The following is a 10,896-nucleotide window of genomic DNA, read 5'->3' as shown; positions in this document are numbered from 1 at the left end:
TTTTGCATTGCTATGTTTTTCATAATTTCTAAAAGAGTTTGTTATACTTCTTTAGATATCAGCTGTAGTTGATTAGAGATGGTCACTAACAAACCACCATATATACTCAATAATTGTAAGAAGGGATTATCGATGAATTAATACAAAAACTCTCCAGACTTTCCCTCTATTTTCCTTCCCCTCTCTTGCTCTTCCTTTCTTCTTCCCTTCTACTCTCTTTTTCTCTTAATTTCTTAGGACTGGTTTCAGTCATAACATGTACATAAAAGTGTCATTTTGCATGAATTTGCAATAAATATACAACAACCAATGCATCACAAGTATATTATCAACCACAAACAATGCTACACCAATGACTTTCTTGCAAAGCGAATCCAATTTCTTCCTTTACATTGCACTTGTGTCACAAATTGTCCAACATTACCTAATCAAAGAATTACATATATAAACTGTAAGGCAGCAAATTAACAACAAAAGCATTTCCTGACCGAGGAGCTGTGGAATTTGAGCCTGGCTAATTTCCCTGTCATCAATTGATTGTCCATACTGCATTAATGGCTCTACTGAATCCAATGCGGAAGACTGTACCAACATACCAATTTCTTAAGTAAACTAATAAAAAAAACATTTGGCATCATTTAGGTGGTTTCAGGAGTTAAATGAGTAGTCCAAGCATCTATTTTAACAATTGGTTCTCATATTGTACCAGTTTTGTTTCAAATAAACAAACAAACTAGACATTTCAGAGTGCTTTCAGCATTATAAAAAGCTTCAGGAATCAAAAGAGCTCTCAGGGATCACTTCTTCAGTGAAAATTAACAAATACACAGGCTAGAAAAATGCCGAACCTCAGTTCCTGAGGTCATCGTTAGGAATGTACCACCAATTCCTGAACCAAAATCATATTTTCTAATTCGTTAGGAATATCATCTTGTGCCAAATTCGTTTCAAATAAACAAATTAACAAAGATTCAAGAATGTTTTAAAACCACCACTTTTTACAACATTCAAGAGTGCTTGTCAGCAGCACAAAAATCAATTTGAAACCAACACTTTTTAAAGTGAAAAATAACAAACACTAAAGTTAGTAAAATGCTGAATCTCAATTATAGAAGTCAAAATAGTAAGAAACGCACCACCAATTGCTGAAGCAAACCCCCAAGCATATCTTCCAACCTCTGATTCTCATCTTGCGCCAATTTCGTTTGTTTTTATCAATTCAACACATGGAATTTAAATAATTTTCTTGAGAAACAAATACGAATGAGAAAGTTTTCGAATTGAACTTCCTTAATGCAAAGCCCTCTTGAATTGCATAATCCTTTAACCCATTTTTTTTAACCATTAACCTCGAATGAGAGTCCCAACACAGTACCAATTGTCTCTTATTTCAACAAACTAGCAAAATCAAAAGCACAAAGATATCAATTAATAAATAAAATAATTACATCAAATATGAGTTAGTTTTTTTATTTTTAACCTAAAACGAAAAGAACACAAGAAGAAGGTTACTTATAGCGTAAATAGTCGAACCCTATACCCTAAACAGCCTTCAGTCATCCATTGCTGCTGTGTTCCTTCAGTCGTCATCCTTCCCGGTTAACCGATCGCCAGCCGCCACTTAGAAACCCTATTTTTTTCTCAGTCCTCCTAAACAATCTCGAGCTAATGCTTTCAACCCCTTTTTCTTTGCTAGTCGCCACTCGCCGATAGCTGTAAAGAGTCGCCAGTCGAAGTCGCCACTCGCCGGTAGCTGTAAACAGTCGCCACTCGTCGCTCCGAATAAACCCAGAAGATAAATGACCTGGTTTTCCCTTTTTTTCTAAAGTCAACTTTGGTGGGACACGTGGCAACCATTCTGTCACTACACTGACGGATTTCGAATTTTAAATTTTGATTTTTGTGGCTACACGTAAATTGGCTCTCCTGCTCTTCTTCAAAGAGGATTTTTTTATCATCTAACCCTTCTTTATAATGAAATTTACTAACAGATCTGACCAATGGATGGAAAAATATCGTTTTGAAACTTTTTGAAAAGTGACATTTCACCAAACCTTGAGTGACAACATGTCGTTTACTCATTGAAAAAACTCTTTCCGCCAACAAAGAAGCCCAATCAAATAGGCTCTAGCTCAATTTACCTGATTTATATATTTTTTGGTAAATAAAAAATTGCAAGTTGAAACTTTTAATTTATAATTACAGTATATTTTTTGTATTAAATAGATAAATAAATAAATAATTATGAATAATTTTTAAAAAAAAAAATTGCTTAGCTCATCCATTTAATTAATTAAGTAAATTGATTGTTGAAAATTTTTAAACTTAAATATCAAATCATATCAATAAAAATTTGATCATGTGAATAAAAGTAATAATTGTGATGTCTATTTCTCGCCCATTAAAATGAGCTTTTTGACATTTAAATTGTTTCATCCAAATCGAAATTCAGAAATTGTTAACATGATAAATGTATAAATATTTCTTTTCCTAATCCAAGACAAAGTATGTGCGGTTTGGAGGGAGATTTTTTTTACCGAACACCACCCTACTATATGAGGCCAAAATAAATCATTTTGACCCTTATAAAAAGAAAACCAATTCTTAAACCCCTTAGTGGCTCATCTCATGTGGAGGTATTAAAAAGGAAAAAAAAAATTGTACTCGAAATCGATTAGTTAACATATTAGTTAACCATGCTCCCAAAAAAAAAAAAAAAATTACCTTTTAATGCACGCAGGTGAAGCCTAGAGCTGTTATAACAATTTCAGATATGGGAATCAGAGCCTATTTGCATTTCAACACAACGATGTAGAATTAGCTGCGAGGGTCAAGATGATATGTAGAACAGTTGTAGTTCCGGTACATGAAACAACTGGAACTTTCATAACAAAATTTGCATTGCGGCAAATGCATGAGTGTTCTCCATTTTTTTATTCTCTTTCAGCCATCAGAACAATGAAGCAAGACTGATAACAAAGTTGAAAGGAAAACCAAAAGGTTGAGGGGACCTAGTCCCAAAGATTTGGAGGCAATTAGAGTACTTATATGAATAGAATTACAACTACCAGAAGCCAAAATAATGGGAGTTGGAGAAAATGTTTTCCTCAAGGGGTAGTAAAATAAAGGGTAAACATAACAGAGCCAACACATGTTGCAAAATGTCTAATGCTGCTTGCCAACTAAACATGGAGAACTATACACCAGTTTATGGTAGATAGACGTCCTACACTAGAAACATAAAGTCTAGAAGGAAGTGTTCAAGGAGTCCTTATCATGCAACTTAAAACTATTCTCACAAGTGAACTGGTAGAAACATACGGTCCAAATGCATAAAGTTGGGTTATGCAGCAGGTGAATGTGAAAACTAAAATGTCCCAAACTAAAGACATATGTAGCAGCAGTACTGGAGCAATCATGAACCATATAGCCACTCTTGTTAAAACTATGATAATAAGGAAAAAATATCAAATAAATCACCATCCGAGTACCAAAATTAGAAATGAAATGAAAGCTTAAAACTGATAAAAGTAGAATCCTAAATATGGGCATCAATATTCAGCAATCTCCCTGCATTCAAGTCATTTGTTTCTTTGTCCATTACCCATTTTAAGGTAAGATAGTATGGCAAATTCACACATGTGAATGTCACTGAGAACTTATAGGCAAAGATCCAAAACTTCCAACTAAGGGTATTGTAAATTAATTTTCAATCTTGACTGATGGTCAACATCATATGAGAATCCTTCTAGGGTAAAAGAATTTACTGCCAAGATTCATGTCCAATGGCCAATGTAAATTTCAAAAGTGTGTATTATAATTTTTTTTTTTTTTTCACTGTCAATCGTTCAAACAAAATAACCAATGTTATCATAGAAATACCTCAATGAAAAATAAGTCAACACAAACTCAATAAATTACATTTCAAGGAATATATTTCATAAGCTGGAGATGCCCTTAACAAAAGAGTTCAAGTCATCTGAAAACCAGAAATCTACATCAGAATTTACAATATTGCTATTTCCACTTCACCACAATTACATTGTAAATTGGAAATGAAAAAAGTGAAGAATTTAGAGATAGAGAGGAGAGGAACAAAGGGGGAAACGAGGGGCAAAAAAGGGAGGATATGGACAAAAGAATTAAAGCTTCAGTAAAATTTTCTTACAGATAAAAAAATATTGTGTCAAAATCGAATTACAGCTCATAGACGTCTTGAATATCCAGAACCTGCACACTTCTTGCAGAGTATTAATCCTGCAAAGAGAAATAATTCAATTAAATAAGATATAAGAGCAGAAAGAATAAAATCAAACATATTTAAAATCAAAATTGATTAACAGTCTGATATATATTAGGGATGCCAAATTTGATACTTAAACCAAATTGGACATCACTCAAAACCAGAGGTTATTGGCTGAAATCAACCTGCAAAGTATACTCATTCGGACGTAAACACGGAATTGCAATAGCTTGCTTTAAACAGCAAAGCAAAAGAACGTAACAAGTTTTATTTATAATACCTGATCGAAAAACCATAATTTAGATTTAGTAGCTATATTAGGAAATGATCAATTTTAAGACTAGCATTCTAAATATGATATATTGACTATTGGAATTCTCTCTGTTCTCTCCCTTTTCTTTCTGTCCGATCTTCTCCCTTTCTTCCTCCCTTAACAGTCACCAAAATGTTAATGACAAAGAGGAGAAAGATTAAATTTTGAAATCATTCAGTAAACATACTTCAAGTAAATGAATAGCCATGACTTGTTAAGGTGCTAAAAAGAAATATCACATGACAGGATAATTCCAAATGCTACTCATAACTAAATGAAACAAATTAATCCTTGTTAGATAATCAAAGGCACTTTGCCACCTAGCACCCAAAAGCATAAATAAATAAATAAGAAACCAAATGCATAATTCATGTTTCCAAATATATTAAAAGTATATGGAAATAGAACAAACCTGCTCCCTTGCACACTTTACAATCGATCAAACCCGTTTCTTGCTTCATCTTACCATTATTACAAAACACACATTTAGTACCACCTATCCAACACAGAGAGTAGTAAAATTATGAACTAGGCTTTTCTACCTCAAAGCACTAGATAGTTATATCGCAAAGTACCATAAATGTATCCGGGCAAGAATTAAATATAAACAAATAGTGGAAAAGGTAAAGACTTCATAAGTATTTCGAAAACTAAATTCAAGTCAGCAGTGTCATTTCAGAAATACTATAATCAACAAGATATCTAAGCTATAGATATAACATTTCAAACACAATGAGATAAACAAGGGCATAAATTTCCTTAATGTAACAGTTCAGGTAGTAGAGTTAACAAAAATTAATAGATAACATTTCCAATTCAACGACTCTTCTAAATCGCTGAATTCAAATAGATATCAGAACTAACACAAATGCTTATTCACTATCACCAAAATTCCAGTTCAATAGCATGACCCAGATACAAAGATATATGCAAGATTGTTTAAAATAACAAAATATTGTAACGTGGAAGTATTAAGAGTTAATGAAATTGAGTGAAAGCATTTACCATTTCCGGCGCAGCGGTCGCAAGGCAAAGGATCTCTCTGCAAAAAGAAGAAAAGGGGGTTTTACTAAAAGGGTTAATTTGAGATGAAATGAGAATGAGAATGAGTTAAACCTTGAAGCCGAGGAAGAGAGAGAGAACGATGGCAACCAAAACACTGATAGTAGCAAGGGCGGTTTGAGTATCAAAGGCCGAAGGTCTGTCAAAGGCAGTGAAGAAAAATATTGGATGGAGAAAGAGGTTAGTGATAGTGGGCTGGTAAATGAGTGGTTTTTTATGCTTTCGAAGACGACGAGAGAGAAAGAGGACTTGTGATTTTGAAGGGGAAAATATTGGTGGAAGCGAATGATTTGAAGAAGACGAAAGAGGGTGGAATTGAGGGGGGAAGAAACAGAGAGCAGGCATAGCCATGGATTTACAGAAAATATGTGGCCTCAGGTTAGCTCCTTTTACTTTTCAATTAAATCCGCTTTATATCCATAATTCTTTTTCCGCATGATATTACACAGTTACCATTTGTCTACACTCGACAATCAAAACTGTATTGTGAGTTTGGTACAGAGACTGACTGATCGCTCCAGGGATTTGAAGAGACAGAAAGAACGAGAAATATGTCGGATGAGAATAAAGATTGTCAGTAGTTGAAGAAAAATTTTAAAAATCGAGGGCCTCCATTATCCTTCAATAATCACTTGTTATTAATCTGTCAATTCAAAAAAGTTTGGTAAACACATTTTAAAATTATAAATGGAGTAGATTATCCCACAGTATTAACAAGGAGTTTCAAAAATGATTTCTTTTTAGCTCTTAAGATTCAAAATTTTCTTTTACAAAAATATTCTAATTTATCTTTGAATATGAAGGTGCCACTATTTGCCTATGCGAAAGCGTGGCCACGTTTTCTAACACTTTCACATGCATTTCCACCATTTACTGTAGATTTAGTACAACTTTACTTTTCAGAAAAGTTTGTGAAACAGAATTATGGAGTAGTATTATTCAATTTATATACCATAAAAACCCAAAACTTATACTCAGTCACATCTCCCCAGCTAATCTAGCAAAAGTTGATATTAGAGAGTGATATATCAAAATGGAAAACCGAAGATGAAGAGTCCTTGAAAATGCGACGCCTGACAATTTCTTTCACAAAAATCTAGAAACAGGCTCGCAAACAGTGGCTGATCAGCCATTACATAATATCCCATCTACAGAAACAATATGAAAAGGAAATCACCCAACTATACCCTGTATACATTCACTAATCCAAAATCTCATTTTTGTTTTATGTACTGTTAAATTACACTGGTGGATTACTCAAAGAGGAACCTCCATTTAAAACCGGAAGTAAAAGCTCTAGAGGGATGTGGTAACACTTGCAGATACACAATTTTGCATCCAAACTAGCAAAAAAAATTACACTGCCAATAAAATCAACCACCAAACCCTTCAATTTCTCAACCTTTAAAGCTTCACTTACTTTTCACTGTTTTTGCCATTTTTTACAGATCAATGGTATTGAGGTTTACCCACTTCATCTAGAGCCGTAAATGAAATTCATGCATCTTCAAATGTTTCCTAATTGTAGATCTTAACTGGCTTCTCAAAGGTGTGGCGATTCTGAAATAAAGCACAAACATATCAAAAACAAATTCAATGAACTCCTTAGCATATCTATTCAGATTTTTTTCATTTTCCACTTCCAGGGAAAAGGGATGATGTATGATCCAAGTCAACGTACATGTTCTTTTGTGCACAGCAATTGCAAACAATCAACAAAAAGAACTATGAACAGAGATAAACAAGCTTAGCAAATCCAGCATAAGCAGAAAAAGGAGGAATCGCCCCAATTTCTTAGAGGCTAAACAAGTCATTAACTACAAAAATTATGAAAATTCAGAAATTAACATCAACAGAGATAATTCACCTGGTTAGAAGCATAAGCTTTTTTAGGAGCACTGTCAGAGTGCTCCAATCCAAGATACTGCTCCCAAGCACCATAAACATCTCTTCTCTGCACAAATATGACATGAAATTTTGTTCATTCCAAATCTGATCTTTAAGATGTATATTACAGGGACAAATGAATAGAAAGGCACCTGAAAACGACTGGAGACAATATCAGAATCCTGAAGGTACTCTGGGCGACCCAGAGAAAGGAATGCAAACTTCCACTGCAAAAAAGAAATACAATAAACAATGTTGGCTTCAACAAAATGATTNAAACTTATACTCAGTCACATCTCCCCAGCTAATCTAGCAAAAGTTGATATTAGAGAGTGATATATCAAAATGGAAAACCGAAGATGAAGAGTCCTTGAAAATGCGACGCCTGACAATTTCTTTCACAAAAATCTAGAAACAGGCTCGCAAACAGTGGCTGATCAGCCATTACATAATATCCCATCTACAGAAACAATATGAAAAGGAAATCACCCAACTATACCCTGTATACATGATTACATTCACTAATCCAAAATCTCATTTTTGTTTTATGTACTGTTAAATTACACTGGTGGATTACTCAAAGAGGAACCTCCATTTAAAACCGGAAGTAAAAGCTCTGGAGGGATGTGATAACACTTGCAGATACACAATTTTGCATCCAAACTAGCAAAAAAAATTACACTGCCAATAAAATCAACCACCAAACCCTTCAATTTCTCAACCTTTAAAGCTTCACTTACTTTTCACTGTTTTTGCCATTTTTTACAGATCAATGGTATTGAGGGTTACCCACTTCATCTAGAGCCGTAAATGAAATTCATGCATCTTCATATGTTTCCTAATTGTAGATCTTAACTGGCTTCTCAAAGGTGTGGCGATTCTGAAATAAAGCACAAACATATCAAAAACAAATTCAATGAACTCCTTAGCATATCTATTCAGATTTTTTTCATTTTCCACTTCCAGGGAAAAGGCATGATGTATGATCCAAGTCAAAGTACATGTTCTTTTGTGCACGGCAATTGCAAACAATCAACAAAAAGAACTATGAACAGAGATAAACAAGCTTAGCAAATCCAGCATAAGCAGAAAAAGGAGGAATCGCCCCAATTTCTTAGAGGCTAAACAAGTCATTAACTACAAAAATTATGAAAATTCAGAAATTAACATCAACAGAGATAATTCACCTGGTTAGAAGCATAAGCTCTTTTAGGAGCACTGTCAGAGTGCTCCAATCCAAGATACTGCTCCCAAGCACCATAAACATCTCTTCTCTGCACAAATATGACATGAAATTTTGTTCATTCCAAATCTGATCTTTAAGATGTATATTACAGGGACAAATGAATAGAAAGGCACCTGAAAACGACTGGAGACAATATCAGAATCCTGAAGGTACTCTGGGCGACCCAGAGAAAGGAATGCAAACTTCCACTGCAAAAAAGAAATACAATAAACAATGTTGGCTTCAACAAAATGATTATCACTGAAAATAATAATAATAATAATAAAAGTGCAATATGATAAATTATTCACATGCCAAGGTGGGTTCAAAAATTACTGGCAGCATAACATTTTTAATAAGAATTGAAGTACATTACAGGTAGCATATTTAAGATTTGATTAATGAAATCATCTTTTGATATAAGTGACTAATCCAGGTAAGCAATGTAGCAAACACGATTCCAGACAATGACTTATTTTAAGGTGGAATATATGGTTTAAAGCCAGACAAAGTATACCTTAGCAAACTCATCATCAGGAACTTGTAGTTTCTTCTGTATTCGCACTTTTATTTCTGCCAAAGTCTCACCTTCATGTATGACTAAGAAAAATGGTTCGCCAAAGTTCTGTATTTGCTGCCAAATATAAATGTTATTAGCCAATGAGGAAGATTTAATGAAGATCACCAACTAGTGATTTTTGGTACAAAATATGAAGAATACTTTAACAATATTAAATAGCGGATAGTCTGTATGTAAAGTGACAGCTAATTACCATCTGATTCTGAGCAGTGTCTTTTGTAAAGTGATAAACATGAATTAGACGATCATGTGGACCAAGAATTTTTTCTTCTTCCGGAATCTGCCATATTAAAATAGCCATAAAAGTAGATGCTCATCTAAACAACATAAGATAATCGAAGTAATAATAATAACAGTATATGTATATATAATTCCTAAGCTGACATGACAGCGAAAGAGAGGCACTGACCTCTTCTGCCCTTAATGTCCAGTATTGATCATTTATATTCTCAATCTTTTCATTCAGTGGAAAAATCTGCATACATGTGAAATCAGAACTTAAAAGCTAAATCTTATGAAAAAATGAATCTTCCACTAAAATATAAAAAAGATAAAGAATGCAGATTCTAAAAGAAAAACTAGATCAATGCACACCTAATTCAATGCATTTCATTCTTTTTATCTACCAGCCAAACAGATATTATAATCACAAGAAAAGCCATAAGAAGAGTATTATGAACCAGCCACTTCAAAATTTATCACATACATCATTCATAGAAATATCACCTGACTAGTGATATTAAGGCTCTGCCTAGTAGGAGAGAAAGTCAAAGCACAAAAAAGAGACAGGAACTAGTTTAGTGCAGAACACTTAGGTACAATAGCATAGGGGAAAAGACTGCATTGTCTATCCTAACCTTCAATTGGAGAGAAGAAAGTGGTTAAAAGTAATGTTTTTTGTTACTTCCACTTTTCCATCTCTCTTACCTCCCCAATCAACCAATCAAGACAAATCAAATGGGCCAAGCAAATGCTCTTTTGTTCAATTTAAACTTCATATTTATAGGACATCAGTGGGAGCAGAAATAGCAACGAAAAGATGAATTTCAGACCTTGTAAATCTTATGATAGAAAACTTCTAGCAACCGGAGTTCTGCATCAGGATGAGATAACTCCACCTGCTCCAGAAATTTAGATTAAAGTAAATATGTGAATCACAAACAGAATCCGCCAAAAAGCAGGAAAAAGGCCAAGTATACAAAAAACATAGCATGCGGTAAGGACAGCTACCACAATTAGACCAAGAAAATTACCTTTGTCTTAAGATCATTAATAACGTCCCCTACAGAGCTCTGTTTTGGTAGTCTGATAGTATGAATACTAATCTGATACAAAATGACATAAATTTTATTCTATGAACAAAATATCAACATCTTTAAGAGTAACTTAAGAAATTGATCAGCATACTCACTTCATCCTTGATAGCATGATGAAATGCTACTTTGAGAGTTTTCAGACATTGTAATTCTGGCAGAGGAATGTCCAATACTTCATAGTACAATATATCAGAAGTCTGTCCAAGAACATCATGAGAAAAAGCATAATATTATATTTTCCATTAAATTTCAACATCCCACATTAACTAG

The 10,896-nt window shown here is 33.8% G+C and overlaps 2 protein-coding genes and 1 long non-coding RNA gene across 3 annotated transcripts; all 3 read right to left on the bottom strand.

Moving 5' to 3' along the window:
• Positions 1-296: 296 nt before the first annotated feature.
• On the bottom strand, positions 297-2,015 carry LOC116118661. The gene is made up of 3 exons (XR_004126186.1): positions 1,513-2,015; positions 1,137-1,398; positions 297-889 (listed from the first exon to the last, which is right to left on the bottom strand). It is a non-coding gene; the product is annotated as an uncharacterized LOC116118661 (long non-coding RNA).
• A 1,980-nt stretch (positions 2,016-3,995) lies between these two features.
• On the bottom strand, positions 3,996-6,254 carry LOC116118662 (protein SPA, chloroplastic). The gene is made up of 4 exons (XM_031404648.1): positions 5,673-6,254; positions 5,562-5,598; positions 4,969-5,052; positions 3,996-4,257 (listed from the first exon to the last, which is right to left on the bottom strand). Exons 1-4 carry the CDS (start codon positions 5,967-5,969, stop codon positions 4,205-4,207), a joined length of 471 nt encoding a protein of 156 aa, XP_031260508.1. The 5' UTR covers positions 5,970-6,254; the 3' UTR covers positions 3,996-4,204.
• Positions 6,255-8,263: 2,009 nt separating this feature from the next.
• LOC116118655 (ubiquitin carboxyl-terminal hydrolase 12-like) lies at positions 8,264-10,853 on the bottom strand (the record flags this gene model as incomplete). The annotated part of the gene is made up of 9 exons (XM_031404643.1): positions 8,264-8,385; positions 8,693-8,779; positions 8,865-8,939; positions 9,248-9,364; positions 9,504-9,590; positions 9,720-9,785; positions 10,363-10,428; positions 10,564-10,635; positions 10,722-10,853. Coding segments are annotated over 9 exons (744 nt in total), but the record flags the coding sequence as incomplete, so codon positions are not given.
• Positions 10,854-10,896: the final 43 nt, after the last annotated feature.

The sequence above is a fragment of the Pistacia vera genome, unplaced genomic scaffold, assembly GCF_008641045.1.
Source record: "Pistacia vera cultivar Batoury unplaced genomic scaffold, PisVer_v2 Contig852, whole genome shotgun sequence".
Lineage (NCBI taxonomy): Eukaryota > Viridiplantae > Streptophyta > Magnoliopsida > Sapindales > Anacardiaceae > Pistacia > Pistacia vera.
The sequence above is the reverse complement of the archived record's forward strand: the minus strand, read 5'-3'. Positions and strand labels throughout refer to the sequence as shown.